Source organism: Chiroxiphia lanceolata, chromosome 2, assembly GCF_009829145.1.
Source record: "Chiroxiphia lanceolata isolate bChiLan1 chromosome 2, bChiLan1.pri, whole genome shotgun sequence".
Classification (NCBI taxonomy): domain Eukaryota; kingdom Metazoa; phylum Chordata; class Aves; order Passeriformes; family Pipridae; genus Chiroxiphia; species Chiroxiphia lanceolata.
Window position 1 is genome coordinate 27,723,552 of NC_045638.1, and position 27,253 is coordinate 27,750,804.

Below are 27,253 nucleotides of genomic sequence, written 5' to 3' on the forward strand. Positions count from 1 at the left end.
CATATTTTCCTTTAGAAAATAATTTACTGATTATTAAAAAAGGTGTGATTGGTTCAGATTTTGCATTGCTGCATGACTGTGAAATATAAATAATCAAATGTTTTCCACTATGATCTAACACCAGGATTACCTATAAGCAGAAGAGAATAAGCAAAAAAATTTCATCTCATGGTTGTCAACTATTATTTTACTGTACTTTATGACGCACGTGCATGACTGTATTCTCCAAGGGGTTTTCATTATTTTGTTTTAGAAAGAAAGTATGCGAATGAATAAGGATCTCCACAAAAAAACTCTTGGCTGAAATGCAAGATGCTCTGGACTGAACTCAAAGCCATCCTCGCCTGCCTCTTCCACATTGCTGCACCCTCCCCACATAGAGCTGGCCAAGGAGTAGCAGCCCCGGCACTGATGCATCCTGCCCACTCAACGTGCTGTAGCCCACACTTCTGCCAGGAAAGCCTGTGCTATTTCTGAGTCTCATCTCATGACATTTTAGCACAAAATCACAAGTCAGCTCGGCAGTGACAATCAGAAGAGCCCAACACAAGAAGTCTCGGCATCCTCAAGTGACAGGTGCCTTGCAGCAGGCTGTTACCTATTCCCCTGCCTCCTCTCCAGCCAGTCCCTTGCTGGACATCCCTTCTCCCACACACAACAAGCACAGATATGTATTTTTGGGGTGCAAGAGGAGGTTGTGCATGATCCCTCAAGGACACGTGCTCCAACATGGGGGTCATCCTGGGCACGCGTCCAGAGATGCAGCAGGACCAGCCACTGTGCCATGACAGAACATACACCCATGTCTGGCACACAAGACAATAATGCACAGTTTACTGAAATGGATAATATGGCCAGTCTTCGTGAACGAAGATTTGGGAAGGGTCTTTGCCCTTCGAGCCTGCGCAGTGGATTTTTTAGGTGAGACACAGTGTGCGCTGAGCTGAGCCCACCCTTTAATCCTAAGGTTCATCTGCCGGGGCCGAGCAAGCTTGGACAGTGGCAGTGAGGTCCTCAGGACGTAGGTTTGTTTTAGAGTGACCTTCTCTTAGATGGATGGCCTTACAGGGCTAACGAGCTCCATCTACCCGGGGGACTCCTCTGACCGGGACCCGAACCCGGGCCGCGGCGGTGAAAGCGCCGCATCCTAACCACTAGACCACCAGAGGGCCCCTCTGAAATGGATATGGACATGAAAAGAACACAAGGAACAGGCCTTTCTGGCAAAAAAATATACATTCAGGGAGATATATATATTACACATATATACATATATTTGTGTGTGTCTAATTTACAGAAAAATAAATGTTAAGTCAATTAAAACACAATCAATCAAAACAAAACCTTCCTTCTACTTCCTTCTAATTCATTCTACTTTACTGCATTAAAATAATTACAAATTCATAAATTATTACTGTTACTGGAAATTAAAATGTATTGATTTGCTTATAAGGATGACAATATTGCAAACCTGGTACAAGCTGCAATAAAAGCATTTCAAAACACATATGAAGGCAGCCAATAAAGAGGCAGCCTGCTAAGAACTGGTTCAAAATTAAATTAGAAATTTAAAAGTAAATTCATAAAATTATGTCTTTTTATAGTAACTCACAGAGGAGTTTTTGATTTGAATTATCCTGAAATTAACCCACAAATAAACATGTTCAATAATATTTACTGAAATGATAATTTGGGAAAGTAAATATGATAGTGCCTCTGTATGGCTGATTTCTTGGCTGTTGTGCAGAAGGCAATCAGGAGGCAGCACAACAAACACAGCAGCGTCCCCTTCGTTTGGTTAGGACCACAATATCTTTACCCAAAATCCATCCACAACTGCACAGTCAATATTTTAGATTTCTCTTTCCCTCTAACCTCTTGCACCTAAACCCACTTTAATGATACATCAACTGCAGCAATTAATGAACCTTTGTGCAGAAAGGGAAAGACTGTAACAGCTTAATGAGACAGTAATACATATTAAAATCAATATTATTCAGATTATGTGTCTATTCTAGTCTTCCTTCTGAAAATAACTGAGACTGTAGGAGAAATGATCATTAGCATTTCGATAACAATCTTGCCAGCCTTCTGTTACAATACTTTGTCTTTAGAGTAAAACTGGGATTTGTTATCTCATGCAAGCAGACCATTCTAAAATTAGCAGTGGCAAATTCATATTGGTTTGGATCAGATCTTTAAAAAACTTGGAAAAAAAAATTAATGCTAACTTGCCTGAATAATCAGATTCTCATGCCTGGTGCTGTAGCAGCAGAAACACACTCTAAGCATTGACTAAGAAGCAACCTCTTCTCAACAAACACCATTTTTGTGCAGAGAAAGGCACTCTTGAACCATATACAGCATTAGTTTCACTTGTCTGATAAATCACATTCCTGCTGACAGCCAACACAAGGGACAAATTCCTCCCTACCACAAATCCTTAAGGTATCTTCAAAACAAAATGAGGCTGAATGCCACAAAGCAGGAAAGGGTTTTGCACCTTTGTCCCATCACCACTGCAAGCAGACAAAAATTCCCCAGCATTCCTGAGTCAAATTATATTATGCAAACACTACAGGGAAAGAAAACAGTTCCATCTCTCTCTTTTTTTAATTAGTGAATCCCACAGCCTTCCCTCTCCTGGCACCCAGTGCTGTGAAACAGACAGCTAAGCCTTCCTGTTTCCAAAGCAGGACAAGATGAAGAGCTGCTGCAGAAACAGCTTTACAGCACTCATGAGGACATGCGTCCCCCAGAAACTCCTGCCCTCCATCAGCTACATGCAAACAGACCAGTCGCACCAAAAATCCCAACCACTCTGACGGGACAAGAAGCCAAACTTCAACAGGGGCTAAGCCATGCTTTGAAACTGCCAGAAGACAGTTATAAGACAAACCCCACTGTGGTTTTCACTATTTAACCCCTCAATAGCTGGCCCTGCAGATGTGGAAGACTGAGCACAGTGCCAAGTCCTTCCGGTGACCCACAGAAGAGGGGCAGCGGAGAGGTACAGCTCCATCAGCTCCTTTGGGCAGATATTCACCTGCCCACTGCCTGAGTTCACAGGTGACCCCAGTGCGCAGCAAATTCTGTGGAACCACTGGAAGTTATGCTTAAAAGAATGGGCAGAAAGTGCTCTTGATTCCAGATGTTTTACATTTTTCTCTCTGTTTTTGAAAACAAAATGTCTTTTTAACACCAAAAGTAATATTCCCTCCTTCTGTTCTTCCCCTGAACTAAGAGGCATCTCATGTACACATATCACTAAATTAATGTTTATTCTTTCTAACCAAATAAAAATGTTCAAATTACATACAATGACAATGAGATTAAATTATTAGGTACATGCTCTGGGGTTTTTTAAAAGCTATTCAAACAATTTTAAAGGCTTTTCAGCAATGCTCTAGCAACATGAGCAAAACTTACCACAAAGAGGAGGTAACAAGTTTAACATTACTGCTGAGGAAGATGGTACCAGAGCCAAGTGAGTAAAACTAGCACATCAGCAATCCCCCCGCCACCCTGTACAGTCATGAAAAGGCACGGCTCAAGCTGTCAGAGGGATCCAAACTGGCAGAAGAAAGAGATATGGGGCTGGTAAATGGGGAGAACCTGTTCCCAGGCCCATCTGCATGATGCACTAGAAAGAAATTTTTCTCATTTTTTTAACTCTTCCCTTTTTTTTTTTTCTTTTGCATAATGGTCAAACCAGTAACTTTCCAGCCAAAGTATCAGTATGCTCCATGCAAGACACTTCTATCACCAGAAGCAGTTTGGTTTGGTGCAAGACTAGGGATAAATAGGTAGCTTTCAGCTGGCACTGTATTTCCCCATCACTCCCTCCCCAGCTGCAGAAGCACAGCTGCTGTGGGAGCTGGGCAAGGCCAGGGTCATGCAGCTTTCTCAAATCCTGTAGTTTATCTTTGTCCAGGCTCTCATGTCTTATTAGAACTAATCTTGGGTTCTTCTCATGACAGCTTACCCCAGATTGGGAAAACCTGTTGTAAAATATCAGATTTTAATAAGACCATATTGAAAATGCTTGCAAAAATTCAGCTTGATATGTGATGAGTGAAGCTGAAACCGCGTGCATCCTGAGCTGTTTTGGTCTGCAGAAGTCACAAATTCCCTGAACACTGAATGAATCCAGTGCTGTAGAGGTCAGCAATTACAATGTTGCAATGCTTAAAGACATCAATCAGAGTGAAATATTAGTTATAATGCCTTCTAAAGCTCAAGGAAAGGCTTCTAAGAGTGATCTACGACTTCAAAAGAAAGTGGCATCCCACAGTCAAAGATATATACAGGTAGGTTACTGTAGTGCAAGAAGGAACTATGGTTTTTATCTGAAATTTAAGCAGTGCTTCTTAACAGAAACAGTATGAAATACTGAACAGAACAGTGACATTAGAAGGGACAGTATAAATACAACAGTGCAAAACTCAAGAAGTACCCAGATAAACTTTTCAACTTGAAACTCTAATGGGATTATTAACCTAAAATTATGAGACAGCAGACAAAAATAACTCTATACTGTAAGAAAATACCTTCCTAGAGAAAAAAATCCTCCATGGCATAAATAAAATATTGTTGTAGCATTTTATGTGGCAGCTTATTGATCGCATGGACACAGCTTTGTCTAGAAAGAGCACGCATAGCCTCCCCCTGACCTGCAAGTACACGCACCCAGCATTAACAGCCAGTGCCTGAAGCCAGTCTGACCTGTTGGGCACCCAGCCAGCACCAGGAGTCTGCCTGAACATGAACTGATAAGATTAGAAACAAGGAATACAGTGTACTGTTACAGCCCATACACAGCACACATCACTGCATCCCTGCACCGACACTCCCTGCAAATAAGGTGCAGCATCTCTGCCAAACCCTATTCAATGGCAGAAAACAACCATCGTAGCTTCAGCGTATACAAGCAGTGCTTTTTAATCTCCCCAAATCCTAGCCTCTTTAGTAATAAATCTGTGTTTGTAGGGCAACATCCTTCTGAAGACTGAGAAGCACCTGAGGGTGGGTGAGCACTACTGGGACAAGTTTTCAGCTGGGAAATGTGAAGCTTGGAAAGTTCATTCAGTTTGTCAGCACGTTCTGCATGTGCTTTAAAACCACAGCAGCACCATCTTCCCAAAGAGCAAACAGCAGAGATTTAGGGGAGGCGGGCAAAAGTTGCCAGGGTTAAAACGTGCACAAGATTTTTAGGGCTGAGTCAAGCAAGCCTATCCATCTGCCTTTGAGTAACCAGCTACCAAACATGGGCACATCCTAAGCATTACCAGCTTTCATCATGAATCATTCAGAAGGATGACGTGCAGGGATTAAACTTAGCATTCACATTTGACATCAAGAGGAGTCCCACAGAGGCATGTCACACTGACATAAACTAACAGGGAGGGTGTAGGGCTAGTGGCACAAAGCCCTCTCCACTGCCCCATGACTTTTTTACATGTGACTGAGCCACTGCTGGCCATCTCAATCCAGAAGAAGTAGTTCACTGTCAATACTGGCACACTTTGGTCCCATCAGGTCCATCATGCGATTTTCTAGTTTGCAAGTAAGAAGGTAACATCATCACTCAAAGATGAGTGAAAATACTCAGTTTCTGGAAAATATAATGGACGTGAAGATAATACCTGCAAATAGCACATTTTCTGAAAAATGTAAGAGTTCAGAATGATGAATTTTTCTGATGCAGCCCCTCAGCAATCCCCTCTCCTACGCTCACTCACTTCTGTGAAGACAGCTTCAATTGCTGGGGTTTTAAATACTCTTGGTTATATTTTTCACAATACCCTTTAGTATGGTAGTTAATCTCCTGTGTCAAAACACATTTTTAGCCATCTGCCAGACAAAAAAAAAATCCCCAAGATAAGAACCTTTGACATATGGAACATCATTCCTTTTTGCATGGCTTTATGACAAAGTTCAGGTACTGACCAGCCAAACTACGCCATGAGAAGCAAATAAATCAGCAAGAATGAACAAAAGTAAGGTAAATCCATGGGTCTATGTACATGGCATGCTGCTGAATGGCACTCCTGTCTGTGCAAATTCAACCATTAAAAAGCCAAGTTGAAGAGTCTCCTCTGCCAAAGTGTGTCCCCTACACAATCCACTGCTGCTGTAATATACATAAATGCATATAAACATCAGACTCCATCTGCTTCCTCTTGTGTAACTCAGGGTGGGATCTTTACCTGATAGACAATGTATCCAAGAAGGAAAGAAACACAGTGGTGAAGAAAAACTGCGAGATCTACTCATGTTTAATCCACTGTAACCAATCTAGGATAAGGCAAGACTCTTACAAAAAATGTAAGAAATGTCTCTTTTGGAGAATTTCTACAGAGCAGCTGAAAAGCCTATATAGCAAATTAGCATTGCTCCCTCTGCTTGCAAAACTTACGTGAAGCCAAGGGCTAGCAAATGGTAGCTTTCCACCTGAAACACTGAAATAGCTCTGCAAAACTGATACATGGGAGAAGCATCCAGTGCAACACAGGGGAGCGCAGCCCATCCGTCACTTCACTCAAGCATGCTGACACATCATTTTCCTTACTCTCCACTGTTACCTATAACCCCATCTGGTAACATACCACATGTCTATCCATCACTTTGGCCATGCTTTCTCCTCTGGGAAAAAGTAGAGACATGTTTTGTTTTTCTAGGTTGTTTCTTTTTCATGCAAATGTAGTTCTCAGTTTGTATTACGAGCAAGCAAGTAATAAGCACCGCATCTGGAGTTTAAGACGCCTGGTTCAGGAGGAAATTACTAAAGACTTGCATGCATTTAGCTGGCTATTAGAACTTGTGAATTGCTGAAAAAAAAAGTTATAAACTGCAATAATTGTTAAATAAAAACCCAAACACCACACTCAGTAAAGAAGGCAGATTTACCATAATGCCCCAACAATGCCATTTACTTTGACAGAACCTGAATTCCCCAAGCAATTCGACAGTGGTAATGGAAACAGAGGAGCCAATAAATTATAACCTTGTGTGTAATGCGCCTACCATTATAAACCACTCTTAGCCTCCTGCTCTATTCCCTGGGGGGAGCACACAGTTGTTGGATTTCCTTTCCTTCATTTTTCCAGTGTGCTCTTTCAGCACTCGGACCCTTTTATAATGTCTAATACCATACTCTGCATTTACACAGCAGCTTTAATGTGAACATCTCAAAATATGCTATACCATTCAGAAAATGACTATGTTTTTTACAGGCTAAAACAGAGGCACCGGGTCACTAACTGGCTTACCAAAGGTCACATACCATTATATATCAACAGAATCCCAAACACTGTTAAAGCATGTATTAGTAGGTATGCACCACTTCCAGATCTCTCATACTGAAGATGTATACCACATATCTCAAAACACCTCCAGGATTTCAGTAGTGTTTCTGAAGGACAGTCTTGGACAATTTTACGAGCAGCACCAGTGCCAGTTCATCCCCAGCTCAGACCCTCTCATATTGACTTTTGGCAGTCTGAATAAACCAAGTTTGTGATAAACTACAGGAAAAGAAAAACCAGAGATCTAATAAAGAAATACAACCCCCCCAGAGTTTTTCCAAAGTGATAAACAACATTTGCTGATTTTAGAAAATGCCATCTATGCAAAGAAGACTTCCCCAAAGTATAAAGTGCAGAAGCAAAACGCAGGCATTATAGCAACACAGGGCCTGACCCTGCTCTGTCTTCTAAGGTTAATTAAAACTCTCGCAGAAACAGATCCCTGGTGTGATTCTAACATATCAGCCCAAGGATCTTGGCAAGACTGAAAGTCTGATAGAAGTGACCTTGGCTCTCTGCCATTACACTTCACAATTAGCAGTTTCCTTCCTAACCAGAAAGCTCATAATGGTATGTCCCATTTTACATACTGCATTACCTAAAATGAAAGGTATTAATTAGTAAAATAGTGTAATTTGCATTTAAGCCCCAGGCAGCAAATCTACAGCAATTTCTGAAATATATATATATATATATGTGTGTGTGTGTGTGCGTATTAGAAAGAATCACCTCCACTCTCTTCAAAGCAGCTGAGCTGTCAAAGACCAGTGTAAGAGAGAAAGGGACGCAATTCTGCTCTTCTGTATCAACCTCAAAAAGCCTGATTCTAGCCTGGATTTTACCATCTATTGTTTAGTTCAAAGAGAGGTTCTGCACTCTTGTCTCCAGGACTGCTCAGCAATCAGCTGTATCAGCAGCTCCAAGGAGGATTATTCTCCCCTGCTGCTTTTTTTAAAAGCAGATTAGTTCAGACTTTCTTTCACTGTAATGAACCTTGTAAGGATCAAGCACATTGCATTGATTTCCAGGATAAAATTGTGCCATCAGTCAAAAGGCCAAGCAAACAGTTTCACAGACCCACTCTGTCCCAGCAGACCCACCACTCCAGAATCACCCATTAACCCCAGCAAAGAGAAAGGAATTGCAGTTGTTAACTATAAAAGCCAAAATGTAATTCTCAGGTCATGGAACTTTGCTTTCTGTCAAATTCAGATGGGTAACAACCCTCACAGAAACAGAACTGACGATGTTCACCAAAGTGCTATTCAGTCAAAGCCAGAAAATGATAGAATGCAATGTGCTTTTACTTACTACATGATATCTGCAATAATGGGTAGGGAAGTGACTTCTTAAAAGCCTGCCAATTTATGGTAAAATAATGAAAACTCAACTTCCCTAAAAATTTGCAAATAACTTTCCGCATCAAGCATTTCCTTTCATTCGCACCCTCCTGTAATATCCAAGCTTGACTAGGATTTAAAGAGGATCTCTGTGATAACCAGAGATTGTCTTCTTGTTGGATGATCACAAAAGCCTGGTCAGGGTGCAAGACCCTGTCCCAGTAACATGAACACTGCAGGTGTAATAAGCAGAGCCTGCCTCCCACAGGAGAAGACCTACCTGAACTTCAAACTAGACTGTGGGACATTGTACTTTAAACTACCTATTGAGTGCAAACTTCCCTTTTTGGAGTGGAGAAAATCAAAAAGACAGGAGTTGTCTGCTGTGATGAAGCTGCAGCACGAAGTTTAGCTGAAAAACAACCGAAAAAGCAGAGGCCAGAATCCCATTGCCTTTCTTCTTTAAATTGGACAAATCATTATTGAATACCTGATGCTCATTGAAGACTACAGCTCAACAATAAAGGATCTACTCTTCCAGAAATATTGCCAAACATATTTCACTTCAAACTCCAAAACTGAATTTTATGGAAAATTTATGGCATTTGCCATCATTTCCTGTAGCAAAATTTCAAAACACTGGTACAGGTCTATTCATTTCTCTCAGAAAAAAAAAATAATTGAAAAATTTACTACAGCAGTACAATCTCGCAAGGAATCTTTGCATTGACCTTTCCAAATCAAAAGCCTGTAAACTAAACTACAGCTCAAGCGGATTTCGGGAAAGATCAAAGGCAACTAAACATATCCAGTATATATATGACGTTAGAAGTAAGATGAAGTTCACAGTCTTAAGTATCTCCATTGCAAATTCTCCTGAAGGGGTCTAATAGTAAATTTTATCATATCGAATTAAACGGTAATACAGAACACTGGGAGAAACTGATCTTGTCCCCTCTGAGCCAATGAAACCTCTGCCATGGATTTTAAAGGGCGCTAGATCGGGCACTCGACTGCAGAGTTAAAAAAATAAAATGCATATGCTGCAGTAGTTGCCTTCGATAAATCACACACCTTATACATAAAAACGAAATTATGTTCCCTTGGGAGGGGAAGTTTCAGCTTCAAACCCCACTCCGTTCCAGCTGTCAGGAGGGCTCCTCTGTGTGGCTCTGACCGCACCGGCAGAGCCCCAGGAGCGGAGGGTGAAACTCAGGCGTGCGAGGAACGCGCCGGGACGGGATCGGCCGAGCGTTCTTACCACCTTCCCCTCTCCAGGCTGCGCGAGGGTGGGAGCCAGCTCCTGCCCGCACCTGACAGGCACCTGGCGCAGCCAGACACGCCGGATAAAAGGGCTTTCGAGGCACTCTGGTTCATAACACCGAGAGCAAGTCCGGCTCTGCTACACCGGGGGCGGCCCTGGGGCCCGTCGGTGCGGCAGCTGTCCCGGCCACTCCCGCCGCCAGCGGTCGCCCGGAGCACTTTGAGGACATCCCCGGCCGAGCCTCCCATCGCTAGATCGAGGGGGGACCGCAATCGCCGGCCGCAAGTCCGAAGGGCGGCGCCCGTCCGGAGCCCCGCGGGCACACAGCCCCCGCCGCCCGCAGGACGTCCCGGCGGCACACCGGGAACCCGCGCACGCCCGGCCGCGCTCCCCCGGCACGCCCGGCCCCGGCCCGGCACCCACCTTTCCCAGCAGGGCGCTGCGGCTGGCGGCAGCCAGCTCCCGCAGGCTGGCGGCGGCCGAGGCGGCGGCGGCGGCGACGGCGCTGGGAGCGGCGGCGGGCTGGGGGTACGTGGGGGCCGCGGTGCTGGGGCTGCCGCTGGCGCCCCCGGCGGCGCGGGGCCGCTGCCGGATGCCGTCTAGGAGGCGGACGAGGAGGATGTTAGCGGGTAGCTCGTCCACGCCGCAGCCCACCAGGATGCGGCACTCGGGGCAGCGCAGCTCGTGGCGGGAGCTGACGATGCTCTCCAGACAGCGGCGACAGAAGGTGTGCTGGCACGGCAGCACCTTGGCCGTGGTGTCCAGACGCTCTAGGCACACGGAGCACTCCAGCAGGTCCAGCAGCGACGACTCGTCCATCGCCGCCGCCGGCTCCCGCTCCGCCGCCGCTCCGCTACCGCTCCACCGCCCCCTCGCCTCCGCCTCCGCCCCCGCCCCGCCGCCGCCGCCGCCTCCGCCTCCCCTCCGCGGGGCAGCGCACGGCCCCGACGCCCCTAGGGCCGCCGCGGCCGGCGGCGGCGAGGGAGGGGCGGCGGCGGGGCGGCGGGGGCCATCGGGGCGGCGGGGCTGCCCCCGGCGGCGGGCGGCGGTGGCGACCCCGGGAGCTGCCTGGGCGACGCTGCCCAGCGCCGTGCGGCGCGGCGGGGATGCCAGCGGCGGGGAGCGGAGCGGTTCAGGAGGAGGCCACCTGCCTGCCCGCGCCCTCTCTCGCTGTCCGGCGCGGCTCGGCAGCTGCAGCGGGGCCCGGCGAGGCGCCCGCCGCGCCTCCGCGCGGGGCGGGGAGCGATGGGGAGCCCTGGGGGGGCGCCGGCGGCACGGCGGCCGCCCCGCAGGCGGTCCCCGCCCGTCCCGCCGCCTCGCCGCCGCTCCGTGGCTCCCTGTAACCCGACCCAGCAGGGCTCGCAGCCCGCTTTCCGCCGCCGCCGCTACTCCCTCCTCCTCCTCCCGGCGGAGGATCCCGGACAGGCGGGGGCAGGCGGAGGAGACTCCTCGGAGAAGCCAAGGACACCCTGGCGGGAGCGGAAGGGAGCCCGTGGGGGCCTGTCCGGGCGCGCCGCGGGGAGCGGCGGCGGTGTCCGGGCGGGCGGGGGCCGGCGGGCTCAGCATCCCCGCGGCAGCGCCGCTCGTCCCGCGGGCCGGGAGCGGACCCGGGTTCGCGAACCTGCCATCCCTGGCGGCGCGGCGCCCCCTGGCGGACGCGGGGACACGGCGCATCACCCCCCCCGTCCCACCCGGGTGCTTCGGGGGGTCCCCAAATGATCGTATATTGTATCGTATAATCGCTATTGTATCATACTCAACCCCTACGGGAGCTGGAAAGGTGAAAATAGGAGCGAGCGTCGCGCCTCCTCTGCCGGCCGGATGTCCTGTGCCCGAGCTCGCCCCGGTGCCGCCCAATCTGCAGCCGGTACCTGCGTCCCGAAAGGTGCAGCAGGATGCGCCCGGGTCCCGTGTGAGCTGGTGTTCAGGCCCTGCTGGAAGGGGCGAGACCCTGGCATTTTGGAGTTACACATCCATGGTGTATACTAACCACGGGAGATTTAAAACTATGAGATGCAGCCACTTGCACGTGTGAACTATGCACAGATCTTCCCTTAGAGAAGCTGCAGGAGAAGCCCTATTCTTCATATAAATTTCATTTGAATACTCCCTTTTTGGCTAACTTTTGACCATTAATATGATTAAGGGCCCTACTTAAGCTAGAAACTACGACTGAAATACATCATAATCTTACTGAAGAGATTTTTCATTTGTGGTCCAACCCCTAACCCAAGCTTTCTTATATAACTGTGCCTGAGCACTTTTGGAACTGGGGTTTGCAATCCAAGTGCTTGCAGACGCCCTCCTATCACTCTCTTAAGTGACACTTTTCAAATTGGCTTTTTGTGAGAGCCGTGTCAGGATGGTAGCACAAAACCTTTCTGTCAGATTTATGACTTTTCCAATGCATACAGCAAGATGAACCTGTTGTGATAAAGGTAATCTAGACACTGTATAGGAAAATTTACTAAATTTCAGTGTGTGAAAACCATGAATCTCTTGCTGCTCGTGTTAGTCTAGAAGAGAAGGAATAAGTGCAAAGCCAAAGAAAAGCTCCTGATACAGAACTCAGATCATTATTTGTTGCTGAGTAATGTCCAGTAATCTAACCTATGCCCTTTCAGAAAGAAATACCAAACTCGATAGTTTTAAACTATAAATTATACCAATGCCTGGAGAAATGTGGAATACAGTATCAAGGACCTTTCTCTGTAGTAAAACTGTTAATTTAAAAAAAAGGAATAGTGGAGAACCTTTAACGACAAAAGGCATTGCTTCAGCAAGGACAGGGAAATGCTGGAAAATCTGAAATGAAAGGTATAATTGTTTCAACACCTCAGATTCCTTCCTTCAGAAGTGAAAACTTAAATATCACTGTCAAAACATATAAGCCAAAAGTGCTCTGTTACACACCAGTATGCCTCCACTGACTAGAGGGGCAGCACGTTTTATGCCTCTTGCCTTCTGGTTGCTCCAGGGTTTACAGCCAAACCACCTGTCACCAGGTTTCCCAGAGTTGCCTAGTTACAGTTTCCCAAACCAGGAGAAACATTCTGGAGAGCCAGCATCCAAAAATGATGTGAAGGTGCCTTGATACTGAGACAGCTAAAAAAAGGTGCAGATGTGCAAAGCATTTATTATTCAATAGAAGAAATTGCTAACACAAAATTAGAGTGTGCTGTAATCTACATGGAAAGCACCCTCTTAAACACCTTCTTAAGCAGGAGCTGGTTGCCACCACAGAGAAGCAGAAGCAAAGCTAAAGCAGATCCTTGCAAGGGCAGGGAGGTGAGGGAGCTCTCAAACCACCCCAGAGGACCGCAGGTGAGGGAGGGAGTTGCTGAGAGACACTGAGGAAGATGGAGGAAATGGGGAACTAGAGAACAAGAGGGAAAATGGGACATGAGAAGTAAAAGCGGCAATGAAAAACGAAGGGAGGCGAAGATTAAGAGAGAGAAAGGTTTACACAGAAATTACACAGAGGACTAGAAAACAAACTAGACACAATAAAAGCACACTTCTATAAAAAGGAGGGACAGGCTTGTGATTTGGGCTCCAACTAGAAAAAAACACCTCCTGAGTGTTTGAAGAGCCTTTGGTGCCAGGAGAAATATTTTCACACTTAAAAGTTCAGTGTGGGTTTGTGTGCCTCCTTGTACCTGGGCCTAAATGAGAATTAGGCCAGGCCTGAAGGAAATGAAAGAAAAAAATCATCACATATACTTTTCTTCTTTCCAAAGAGATCATGGGAAATATCACATTAAATATTAGGAAATAATCAGAGTATTAAGTTTGGAAATAAAAAAACGATGAAATGGTCAGAAGCCTGAGATAAAACACATGGAAAGAAATAGAAAAAGATAAAGATGATGTAACAGGTTTTGCTTTACTTTAAACAAATGTGACTTTTATTAATTTCCCTGTCTCATCTGCCAAAACATCCAGCTACAGATTGCTTTACACACAGGGATGTGGCTGCACATTTTGCCACACATTCCTTGGTGAATGTGTCTGAGGACGTAGCTGGTCGGCAACTTCTGTTTCAGGATGTGGAAGTGGCTTCCCTTGCATGGTGGATGAAAACAGTGAAGAGTATCTGGAGACAAGAAGACACTCAAAAAGTGAAATATTGTTGCAGGAGAGCAGAGTGATATTGAAGCATTCCAAGACTTCATTTCTAGTTGCCCTTAAATTACAATAATGTACTAGATTAGTGTCTCAATTAAGAATAAAAAAGTGTCTTCTGTTTTCTTGATTCTTTTCCCTGCATGATTCTGGTTGCTATTTAGTTCAGATCAGGAGAGACTGATAGATTTTGCTGTCTGTAGCTTTATCTATGTTGGTTTCAAAGGCATTTTCTGGGGACAGTATGTGGACATTACACCTTCAGCTTTGCCTTCATGTATTTGCATGCTCCTCTTGAAAATGCCTAACTCTTTAGCAGTCTTCTACCAAATGGGATTTGATTATACAGAAATTATTCTCAATTCTTCCCTCTATGCTTGCTCTGCTTTTAAGGGTCTACAGCACAATAGCTATTCAGTTTGCACAGCTAGGAAACATTTGCCTACTAAATAACAATGAATACATCTTATTTGTATGATTCTTTCCAAACCTGGAAAGTATTATAAGAATGGTAGGCATTATTATTTTATAACAATTCAACATATTTAAACTTGTGGTGCAATGCACAGCAGTTTATTTTTACTATTGCATTTTCTCTGTATGTTTAAATGATCATTCAGTTATGCTTCCATTACCTACTTTATTTATATTTAGATTCAAAAACTTAAAGCATTCTTGGACTTCTGAAGTGAGTTATATTAATAATAAACAAAGGGAAGGAGGGGAACTTGTCAGCTCTGTCTTTTCTTCCTTTTATTTGACCTAAACAATCTGGTATATCTAGCAAAAAATATCAGATTTCAGACCATGGTAATACTTGTTCAAAATGAACAAGTTTGACGATGGGATCTTCTCTCTGCTCCTTTGGCTGGAGATGAAATTTTGGATCAAGATCTCTATTCATCCATCCATCTATCTACATATACATTCACCTCCATTGTAGAAACCTAGCAATAACTCCACTTAGGGGTTTTTTGTCATGCATAGAGAGGGTAACCTCTCTGTTACCTGGAAAAAACCAGATTGTTCAGAATCAGTGACTGAAAATTCTTATGGAAGCAACAGCAAGACCACTGCCCCAAAGTACATAGGCTGTTACAATACCTGTCCTGGCAACATATGTGTGACAGCCTACTCATCAAGGTCTGGAGAGTGCATCTGAGATTCCCCCATATAAGACAGTCACAGAAAATCCATTCATTTGGACTCTGGATTTTTTTCAATGCCAAGTTAGAAGATTAGTTAAGAAGGACATGTTACTTAAATTTCTCTTGACAGTATTTTAACATTGAGGAGAAAATATTTGCTCACTTTGTGTTTAACCACAATATTGAAAGCAGGAAAAAGAGGAGGACATGCAGGTACCTCTGCTATCTCTTTAAGTGCATGCTGGTCATGTAGGCCACAGGTCAGAAAGGTATGTGTTTAATAGTGCAGTGGAATGGGAGCAAATGTTCAGGCAGGCTCTGCAGCTGTCCTGCCTTATCTTCCCTAACAGCCCTGGCTGGCTCTTCTGTCCCCTCCCTTGTACCTTGCCTGTATAATCAGTGTGTCTTTATGAAACTCATCCAGGCAAAAAAAGAACTCAGGAAAAAAAAGTAAACAAAAAATTTTGACCATAAAAATGACAGATAAATGTTAAAACTCTATACATTAGGAAAATTACTGTATTATATTGTGGTTTTGTTTCAATTAATTTATGAATTAAAATGGCACTTCCTCTGAGAATACATGCTGTTTGTTGCCAGCCTCAGCATGACAGCCTATCAAACCACTGCAGTTTTCTGGCAAGTTTTATCACATTCCTGGTAGTTTGGGATTTTTTTTTAAAGATTTGGACAGAGGCAGACCAGTTGTTATCTGTTGTGGAGCTCTTACTACACATCCAGCCCTTCTGGCAAGGCCACTGCCCTTCCAGTGAGATTGTAGAACATTCCTTTGGCCTGGCTTTCAAGGTGCATCTTGGGCTTTTATAGAATTAAAACTTCAGCTTTTAACTGTAACTTTTTTTTTGGACCTTGAGCATTTATGAGACTACCTTCTTTGCAGTAGATTTGACATAAATGATGCAAGGAGTTTTTAATTTTTGTGGAAATGAGCTTGATGGCATCAAAGGCTGAAGAGGAATACTATTCTAGTCCTGAAGAACTTCTTCAGGTCATGCCCTCTCTAGGAGTCAGTTACAGTTTTGTAAGATGATAAAAACACACATTCTATTTCTTTTATCTTCTTCATTGATCATAAATTTGATAACATTTTCTACACTTGGCAAGGCATATTTTTCTTAAAAATTGAGAAAAAGATAATTCAATTAATGATTAATTAATTTACTCCATTTATCAAAATGCTTTTTCCAGTTAGTTGATTTCTTCCCACTAATTCACACATAAAATCGACAGCATTCTGAGGATATCTGACAGAGTCTCTGTATTGGGTTTGCATGGCCAGATTTTGGTAGCAGTGGGGCTACAGGTGTGGCTTCTGTGAGAGGCTGCTAGAAGCTTCCCCTGTGTCTCATGAAGCCAGCTTTTTTAATGTCAGCTGGCTCCAAGATGGACCTGCTGCTGACCAAGGTGAGGGCGATAGCACCTTTGGGATAACATATTTAAGAAGGGGGTGAGGGGAGAACCCTGGGCAACTACATATGGATAGAAGGTTGAGAGTATGTGAGAGCTACAGCCCTGCAGACACAAAGGTCAGTGAAGAAGGAGGGGCAAGAGGTACTCCAGGTGCCAGAGCTGAGATTCCCCTGCAGCCTGTGGTGAAGACCATGGAGAGATAGGCTGTCCCCCTCCAGTCCATGGTGGTCCACAGTGGAGAACATGTCCACTTACGGCCCCTGGAGGACCCCACACCAGAACAGGTGGGGTCTTCACAGCCTGAAAGAGGCTGTGAAGCCATGAGAAGCCTGTGCTGGAGCAGGCTTCTGGCAGGACCTGTGGAGAGACGAGTCCACACTGAAGCAGGCTTGATGGAAGGACTTGTGACCCCATGGGAGCCCCATGCTGGAGCAGTCTTTTCCTGAAAGACTGCACCCTGTGGAAGCAGTCCACCCATGCTGGAGCAGTTTGGAGAGAACTCCAGCCCATGAGAAGGACTCACATTGGAGAAATTCATGAGGACTGTCTCCCATGGCACGGACCTCACACTGGATCAAGGAAGAGCGTGAGGAGTCCTTCCTCTAAGGAGGAAGGAGCAGCAAAGACAATGTGTGATGAAATGACTGCAGCCTCCATTCCCTGTCCCCCTGCACCACTGGAAGAGGGGAGGTAGAAAATAGGGGAAGAAGGGAAAGGTGAGAGGAAGGTGTTTTTAAGATTTGATTTTATTTCTCATTATCCTACTCTGATTTGATTGGTATTAGATTCAATTAATTTCCTCAAGTCGAGTCTGTTTTGTCCATGATGGTAACTGGTGAGTGATCTCTCCCTGCCCTTATCTCGACCCATGAAACTTTCATTATATTTTCTCTACCCTGTCCAGCTAAGGAGGGGATTGACAGCGCAGCTTTGGTGGACACCTGGCATCCAGACAGGGTCAACCCACCACAGTCCCTTCTTGTGGTACTTCACTGCAGATACAGCACAGCTGCAAGGAGAACATGCCTCAGTTGGCAAAGCTACATGGCTGCAGTCAGGTCAACCAACTAGCAGAGGCCCAGGTACAGCATCATGGTTATTCCACTGTTAGATTTTCTTGTCACAAGAAAAAGTGGACAAGCTATTTCATCACTGTCCTACCACTAATGAAACACCTGTCCAGTTGTTTTAGAGGAATCCTTTGTGGGGAATAAGAAGAGATTGCTATGGTTAACCCATACATTTCAAATTTCCAGATTTTTAAGAATTTAAAATTAGCTGTTTAATATTCCTGTGTTGCAATTGCTTTCAAAGGCCAAGTTACCAGTAAACTTACACTTGACATCTATATTTCTTGCATTTGTGTGCCCTCGTAGAGACTGGGCCGTGTTCAGCTGGGGATGGTTAATGCTTCCAATTTTAGTCAGGGTTACTCAATTAGTCCACTTAGAACAATCAGGCAAAAAACTGATTTGCCTGGAGCCCAGTTTTTTTCTGGAGGCCCGTCTTGCACCTATCTGCCCAGTACTGCATAGGCACAGAAGTTGTGTTCATGTCCTTGGGTGGCTGGTTCTCATCTCTGCAAATGAAAACGCTAGGTCTCCCCTCCCCAGCAGGGCCTGAACCGCTGTGTTATCAATGTTTTTCTCAAACTTTAACCAGCACATCCAGTCAGCAGAAACTGCTGCTTCACCATCAGCTAATTGATGCATGTTCAAGTTAACAAACCATCTGCAGTTAACACACAAAAAAATATTGTGCACTGTAAAATTCATTTCTGTAACACGCTTCTGACTTGATAATTTTTATTCTTTTTTTAAAGGAGGGTTAACTTTTCTAGCATGTGGTCAAAGAATAACTTTGACTTTTGTTTACAAAAGTTTGGAAGAATGAGGATTGATTACCATACGTGAGAGAGGACACGTGCTCTTTCAATCAGCATTGACTTCTTTAAATCAAAGAGGGAAAACGACAACCAATAATGCTGCCAAAATAAATGTTTAATGGAGCACAAGGTTGTAATTTTCTCTATAATGAGGCATGCTATCTCTAGGAATGAAATGGGTACCATCTTTGCAGACAGGCAAGTACATAGAAACATAAAGACTCGATACAGAGAGAAGTCTTCACAGTTTCAAGCTACAGACAATACAGGCAGGGAGTAACTCAATAGACTTTATTAATATTCAAACAAACAGCTGTCAGCACTTCATCCCAGAACATGCTGAAGCTCCTTACACAGTTTTTACTACTGTAATAGTTGGGTTCATTGGCAGTAGATTGGAAAACATGCAAGACTAATGAACCCTCCCTACTTCTCTTGGCCTAGCATTTAATCCTTCCTAAAGTGAAAAACATTTACTACGTATGCAATACCACACGCACAAGAGGCTTCAGGTTCAAAAGAGATGTTTCAATTTTGTTTCTTAGCAACATACATCCAATAACAGTGAAACACTATACAAACTGTAATATGTTTGTGTTGTTTTAATCTATAATGCAGTACCTTGCCCGTGCCAAGGAAGTATGCTGCTACAGGATCTTTACAATGTCACTTATAATTAGACATATGTGTTTTTGTTTCCTCATGCTAGATTACCTGCTGCAGAAAATATTTCTGAAGACACTATATTGTACTCATGAATAATAAATAAAGAGGTAAGTTCTGCTCTAATAAGGGCACACTTGTCAGGATTATAGAGTGGTCAGTTACATAGGGAGACATCTTTTCATGTTTTGTTCATAGGCAGTATTTGGACACCTTATGAGGACTTGATTTCTAGAATGAGTATTGGTCAGCCTCCAATCCAGGGCTAAAAGGATTTGTACAGAACTTATTTCTTGGAAGAACGGTAGACATGGCTTTATTTTTTCTTATCCCCTCTCCAGTGGCTGATTTGATGTGACCAAAACCAGTTTTGTGGTTTCTTGACTTTAATGTCACATCAAGGAAGAGAAGGAATTAGCCAAGGCACATGGAGAAATATGTCCTACAGAGGAGCTTTCAAAATTGCGCTCACTATAGGAGCTATAGTTCTTCCCTTCTGTCATTTAGTATAATTGCTTCCCTGGTGCCTGCAAAGAGGAATAGGAAAAATGGTATTTAGCTTCTTCCTGTGCTTTTTATCCTTCTCCTGTCTATATTTATCTTTAAAATTCAGACTCATCTCTAGAAAATTTGAAGTACTTGCATTCTGTAAGTGGCTGGTAATAACAGTTCCAGCACATCAACACTGCATTTTCAATACACAGACATTGAAAAGGTGGAAAAGACAAAATTCAGTATATAAAGAAGTGCTGTCAGGTTATTTATTGCACTATGTGAGATTAAAAAAAAAAATAGCATAAATGGTATTCTGTCTTCCATCAGCTTGGAAATACCTGGCTCAAGAAATGCTGCAATGTTTCCAGTTCACACAAGGGTTCACCTTCCCAGGGAACCTTGTGCCCCAATCCTCTTCATGCTGATCTTACTCAACATGCTCCTATATTAGGCACTTCTACAGACTAACTCATATTTTCTAGCAGCGTGGACTGAAAAAATCAGTCTGAAATATTGAGAGAAAATTGGTTTGAGGGGAGGCCTGTAAGTATCTAGCACCAGAGATATAACTTATGAATTATTTAACATTGAAGGTAGCTAAGGAAAACAATACCGCACAGAAACACCAGGTGGAACTAGGAGGAGAGGAAAGAAGGAAAGAAAGAAAAGAATCCTCTTTTATAGTTTGCCAAGTTTTCTGAAGAAACACTTTTTCCAAATGTAGTCTAGGTACAAAATTACTTCTTTACTTATATTTTACTAATTATTAGCTTCTCTGGATGCATACAAAATTTAACAGGCTGATTGGCTCTTTTAAGCAAAGCAGCAAACAGTCTACTCAGAATTAATGTTTACAATAACTCAGCCTAATATGATAACCCAGCTTGACACCTTCCTTTACAGTCAAAATTTGGTGGCAAAGACATAAGCCATCCTCATATTGTGCTCTAATTACCTGCATTGGTTTTGGGGGTTTTTTTTAGAAATTCTGAACACTTAATGGCTCCTCCTGAGGTCAACTGCAAATTGTGGTCACTGCCTGCTTTTATAAATGAAGTTATAAAAGTCTACACACTCTGTCAAAATAGCAGAGGAAATTAATCACATGGTGAAATGGCACAGTGTCTCTCGAGGAAATAGCAAATTCAACTGACTTGAACCATCTCAATAGCCTGAAAGAAGGAGGGGTTTTTCCCTAGTAGAGACCAGTGCAATGCAATTCCCTGTGGATTAATAGCTACCGCCCAATATGCACTTAAACCCTGAATAGGAATTCACCCTCAGTGGTAGTGAGATGCTGCCTACACATTTTGCAGAGGACAAGGAGCCAAAGACAATCTTGAAGTTATGTTTTGGTGCAGCCTCCACTTCTCTCCTCACGGAGAGCTGCCAGAGGAGGAGGTACTTTGTTGTGGCAGCTCCAAATCACCTCTGGCCTCAATAAACAGGAGGGGTGCACATCCGTCTCTGTATAGAGAAAACATATTAGGAGCTATTTCAGATCTTTATTTTCAGATATCTTTGGCTTTTGCTTCTACAGGAAACACAATTGCAGATCCTGAGATTTGTAGGATTCAGCAAAACAGACAACAAAATCTTCCACTGCTGTTCGTGTGTCCTATGTGTATTTTTATAACTTTAAATTAGTTTTGATACCCATTTAGATATCATTGTTAAGCTTCACATGATTCCCCAAGCTGAAATATTACAATTTTTTTCCATCCACAATCCGGGATACATTTGAAGGTTTTTCAGTTTTCTTTGTCAGTGCATTATGCTCCCAAAGGCACTTATAGCAAAACCTTAAAAATCCTGTTTCTTTTTAATGAGAAATATTTAGTGGAGAAATTATGTAAAAAATGCATTGCCTGTAAAAGAGTAATTAATCAAATATCAGTGCCCAGCATTCAGGGTGATTTTCTTATGGGTGACATTTATATGGAGGCATCAATGTATTCTGGATAGAGAAGAGTGATCATTCATACAGGGTTTTCTGTATGACTACCCCTTTGCAAATCAGCATGCACTTCTCTGGGATTTACCATCCTCATGAGCATTACAATCAAAGCACTTATTTGCTAGATCACTTATGGGAAAGAAACATAAAAAGGTCTTGAATATAACCAAAGCACATTTTCTTTCATTTGCAGAAATGCTCCCTATGTACCCAGTTTCTATTCACACACACACAGAAAAAAAAATTATTTCTGCTCTGTTAATTTTCCTCTCTTTATTTCACAATTGAGAAACCAAATTATAATAGCCTATAGCAGGCAGACCAGTTCATACTGTCTTGCCCCTTCTGTAATAATTCACCCTTGTGCAAAAATCATTAATGGGGCCCAGCAGAGCAGCATTTATACCTCATTTGCAGAGCGTAAATTATATAGTCCAGGGTATTGCCCATTAGGTTTTTCACCCCATAATTTAAAACTGAACATAATCAATAAAACTACAGACTCTACAATGTTGCCTTTCCAGACCACATTTGCATGATGACAGTGCTACTGTGTGTTGTAAAAATCTGCACACAGAAGAAATACTGGTGCAAATAACTTTAAGAGCAGATTTTTTTTTCTCCAGGCAAAACATATCATAAACTGTTTTCTCAAAAAAATTTGCCTGGGAACTCACCTATGCTGGGTTAATGCAGGTCATACTAGATGTTTTTATAATGAAACATTAGTTTGCAATAGCCATGTAAGTAATAGCAATTAATAAATACTAACAAAAAATTATACACTTTAGCCAAAAGTCAGGTTGCTATTGAGGAGCAATACTATCACATATTTTTTTAATAAGTCACACAACAAAAAGGTGGAAAGGCAATGTAATGTGATTTCCATGACAGTGGGACCAAGACTGATTTAATGACTTCATGCTGCCTGTTTATGCAAATGGATCAGCCAAGCCCTGTAATATTAATACTATGGGCCAAACTACTATAAATATTTCTGACAAAATGAGCTGGGAAAAGAGATAAAGCTTTACTACTTCCTGCTTTTACTTTAACTTCAATATGCTAAAAAATGTTAATAATATGCCAAAATGCAGAGCTTGAAATACAAAGGTGTCCCCTCTGCTCTAAGAGACAGGAGACTGAGTTTTCCGTCAAAGACTGGGACTTCAAGATGCAGTGCTCAGATATGTATGTATTGAGATGTTGATGATCTCCAGGCATGTGAGAGAACATGCAAAGGGGCTTGGATGGGGCTTTGAGCAACCTGATCTAGTGGAAGGTATCCTTGCCCCTGGCATGGGTGTTGGAACTAGGTGGTCTTTAGGGTCCCTTTCAACCCAAACAATTTTGCAGTTCTGTGATTCTATGAACTACAGTAGCTAAAAGAGATCTCAGGAGCTGCTGGCAGAAACCTTTAGAAGCACAGATGAAAAGGAGACATTTCAAGCATGCAGTTATTCCAGTCTTGTTTATGCTCACATAGCTATCAGTGTACATCCGAAATGTTGACTGGGTAAAACCAGCAAGGCATTTTTCCCATAGCAGGCACCCAAACATGAATCCTTAGCTGTGGAGAAGTGTTGAATAACAGCATGGACTGTATCGATGACGCTGCCATCAAAATGTCCATCACACAGCTGGATAAACACATCATGTGGTTGGTGAGCAATTGGCTCACAGGTCGAGCACAGAGGGTAATAGTGAATGGGGTAACATCAGACTGGTGACCAGTCACTAGTGGGGTAACACAGGGCTCCATCTTGGGTCCTGTGCTCTTCAACATCTTCATAAAGGACTTGGATGCAGGAATGGAGGGGATACTAAGCAAGTTTGTAGATGACACAAAACTGGGAGCAGCTGTTGACTCCCTCAAAGGCAGGGAGGCCCTGCAGAGAGACCTCGACAAATTAGAGGACTGGGTAATCACCAATCATATGAAGTCCAACAAGGGAAAGTGCCAGATTCTGCACCTGGGATGGGGCAACCCCAGATATACAGACAGACTGGGGGATGAGATGCTGGAAAGCAGTGCCAGGGAAAGAGACCTGGGGGTCCTGGTTGATGGCAAGTTGAATATGAGTCAGCAGTGCCCTGGCAGCCAGGAGGGCTAACGGTGCCCTGAGGGGCATCAGGCAAAGCATCCCCAGCCGGTCGAGGGAGGGGATTGTCCCGCTCTGCTCTGCAGTGGTGCAGCCTCACCTTGAATATTGTGGCAGTTTTGGGCATGACAATATAAGATTATTAGAGAGTGTCCAAATGAGGGCAACGAAAATGGTGAAGGGCCTTGAGGGGAAGCAGTATGAGGAGTGGCTGAGGTCACTTGGTCTGTTCAACCTGGAGAAGAGGAGACTGAGAAGAGACCACCCTGCAGTCTACAACTTCCTTGTGAGGGGAAGATGAGGGGCAAGCACTGATCTCTTCTCTGTGGTGACCAGTGACAGAACCCAAGGGAATGGCCTGAAGTTGTGTCAGGGGAGCTTTAGGTTAGAAATTAGAAAGAAATTCTTCACCCAGAGGGTAGTTGGAAACTGAAACAGGCTCCTTAAGGAAGTGGTCACAGCACCAAGCCTGCCAGAGTTCAAAACATTTTTGGACAATACTCTCAGGCACATGGTGTGATTCTTGGGCATGGTCCTGTGTAGGGCCAGGAGCTGGACTTGATGATCATTGTGGATCCCTTACAACTTGGCATATTCTCTGGTTCTGTGATTATTTGACTCCTAAAAGCTAAATTTACCACCATTTTTAAATGGCAGACAAAAGGAGAGGAACATCTAAGAGGGAGGAGAAGAGCACAGCACAGCCCAGATGGAGAAGAGCACAACTTTCAACCTAGCTCTTTCCACAGCCCAAACAAAACAGGTAAAAGCATGGTGATGTCATAGGTGTCTTACGTTCACCTGTGTTTCAGGGTCTGGTTGCTCTCAGGAAGGGGAAATGAATGCATTTGTCAACATACCACAGAGCTGTATATAGGCAGGGTTATATCCCTGCTGGCAATCTCCCATATGGTGAAAACTAAGCTACCAGGAAGGCTAAAAGTTTCCTTTAAGAACAGGTTAGACAAATATAGGCCAGGAATTACATAAGTACAGGTCATCCTGCCTCAGGCAGACTGATGGACTGGATCACCTCCCAGGGCCTAGTCTGGTCTTGTTTTCTGTATTTTCTGTGTTAATACCCAGCTAAATAATGAAGTAGTAGAATTTGGAAAGTTTATAATATTCACAGGTCTGTGGAGAGTACAAGGAAACTAGATGGTAGTTGTTCAAAGGAATATTTCCTAGAGAAATACTAAGGAAATAAGAGTGGGTTTGCACTAATAGAAATAGAGGCAAATAGAAAGAAGAGGACGATGTTCTGCCATTGCACTGCATTTAAGAGACCTGTTCATCATGCAAGTGCACAGGATGGTCTGCTCTAGATGAGAGGAGCTCATTTGTGGTCAGACTGGAGAATAACCCACTGTAGAACAGGCAACGTGCAACTATTAGATGAAAACAAAGAGTTTTGCAAAGAAATCATCACAGCTCTGCATCTTGGGGCTAGACCCACACATGCATACTGCAAAAGCGGTGGGAGGAACTGGAAGATGTAAAATTATCCTTGGGTTGCCAGTCACCAGAAGGTTGTTCTAAATGGCCCCTTCTCAATTTCCCAACCTTCAAGAGTGATTTGTAAAGAGAAATTGAGCCTGCCAGGATGGATATATCACAATATAAGTAGTGTCAGAGCCAGAGTCAAGAGAGTCTGAGCAGGGCTGCACTTGGGGACAAACTAGGTGGGATGGGTAGCTCCTGTGGCAGCTGAGCACCTCCAAGGATGCTCAGAGTATGTCTGGGTAATGCAAGGGGCTCACAGGGACATCCTATAGCTGACTGGCACCTTCGTAGCTGAAAGTGGTTTGAGGGACATCTGTAATGAACTGTAATTTCTATCATTCTCCAAAGTTAGGTAACTACAAAAGATCTTAGCAAATTTCTAGCTGCATTATATTGTCATTTCAGATTCATTGATATGTTTTGTCCTGTTGCATAAAATACAATTGTGCTTTGATAGGGAAACAAGGCTTCTGTTAAGGAAGAGAGAAATGATGTAATTGCAGTTGATGGAGACAGAACTCTTTTCCACTTTCAAAAAGTGTGGAGGGAAAGCCACTTCATAACACTAGAAATGCTACTGGCTTTGGGCATCATTTTGTCAGGAGAGATAAATTCCAGAAGTATATTTTCTAGGAATAAAAAAAGTCTCTTTATGATATATTATATGGGGCTGCTGAAAATAGTGAGGCTGAAGACAGGCATTTTCCCTCTCATAGCAAACCAGCAACACTGAGTCAGAGTGACATTTTTTAAAGACTCGGACAAAATTTATGGAAATTGCTCAGCTACAAAATTGTTAATGCCCTGAGCGCTTGGGAGATGGACATAGATTTTGTCTCAAGATCAGCTTCCTTACTGTCAGCAAAACAGTGTTTATGTCAGCAGTCTCTGCTTTCTAAGGTAGCTGAAGACCACCATACTAAGAAGTTTGTGAAAAAGCGAGTCCAGCACCCTGCATCAACATTAGTTCTTGATCTACAGTCCTGACTCCAAGGGTGTTTTCATCTATTCTTCTCTGGCATTTGTACAGGTGGCAGCAGAGGAGATCAGGGCTGGATGGAATCTGCAGGATCACTGAATCCAGCGCCCATTGACTGCAACATAGATTTCAATCAAAGGGCCATTTTTCATGCCAGGAAAAGACCAATTGTGATACTTTTAATGGAGCAGAGGAAAAATTAGGATAAATTGAGAACATTTCCAATTCCTGCAGTCACAGCATATCCCATGGATGCTTCAAGGTACATCATGATCTGTGTTGTGAATGAGGGACATACTCTGATCCTCCCTGCCAAACCATCCAGCAGGATGACACCCTTCTGACCACAGATCATAAGCTGCCGTAATGATCAGTGTGTGAACTGGACAGACTATGTCTGCTTTAATAAGTAACAAACTCAATAAACACAGATTTTGTAGAACAAAACCACTGATGCTGGGGACCTGCCATTGACACGACACAATTTAAGGGTGATAACTGCTAGTCTGATCCCCAGGTCCACACTGGGGCATGTTAGGTGTGCAGCTGAGACACATCTGGTTTAATCTCCTTCAGGGAATCCCCTTCACACACCTGGTGGCTTTACTGTGACACAACCTACTCTGCAGTGAGTGGGGACCACCAGGACCATCACTTCAAACCTATGTTCCTGGTCTGGATTAAAATTATGATGTAGATTCACCTGCTAATGTCTCACCTGAGAGCATTCCACCATCAAAGGCAAGTCTGTGCCCTCTCTCTCCCACCACCTCAGAGAAAAATATGTGTAGGAAACAGCTGGTGATGAATTAGTAATTTAGATTATAGAAAGGAGTTCCTCTTTGTGCCTTACATGTGGACACCCAGAAGAGAACAATATTAGGTGAAATGATGGTGCAGAGAAGCAGCAAAATAGCATCAGCTCCTCTTGCAGGTATCAGAATATCCCAGACCTGTCTCCAGTAATTCTCCCTTTCTTTTTGCAGCTTTTGCTGTGAGAAGTGGCTAGGAGGGACGTGGAGCTCTTTGATGACGAACAAACCTGAAAGCTCAG

General features: G+C 43.7%; 2 protein-coding genes and 1 long non-coding RNA gene across 3 annotated transcripts in view; 1 reads left to right on the top strand and 2 right to left on the bottom strand.

Moving 5' to 3' along the window:
- Positions 1-10,396, bottom strand: part of LOC116783088 (E3 ubiquitin-protein ligase SH3RF3-like) — a 250,742-nt gene extending 240,346 nt beyond the window's left edge. The window contains exon 1 of the mRNA XM_032680351.1: positions 10,335-10,396. The gene's annotated coding sequence lies outside the window, so the exon portion shown is untranslated. The remainder of the gene's footprint in view (positions 1-10,334) is intronic.
- A 1-nt stretch (position 10,397) lies between these two features.
- On the bottom strand, positions 10,398-10,766 carry LOC116782067 (E3 ubiquitin-protein ligase SH3RF3-like; the record flags this gene model as incomplete). Its single annotated transcript, XM_032678132.1, has 1 exon — positions 10,398-10,766. A coding segment is annotated over exon 1 (333 nt), but the record flags the coding sequence as incomplete, so codon positions are not given.
- Positions 10,767-24,545: 13,779 nt separating this feature from the next.
- On the top strand, positions 24,546-26,646 carry LOC116783081. Its single transcript, XR_004355460.1, has 2 exons — positions 24,546-24,676; positions 26,251-26,646. It is a non-coding gene; the product is annotated as an uncharacterized LOC116783081 (long non-coding RNA).
- Positions 26,647-27,253: the final 607 nt, after the last annotated feature.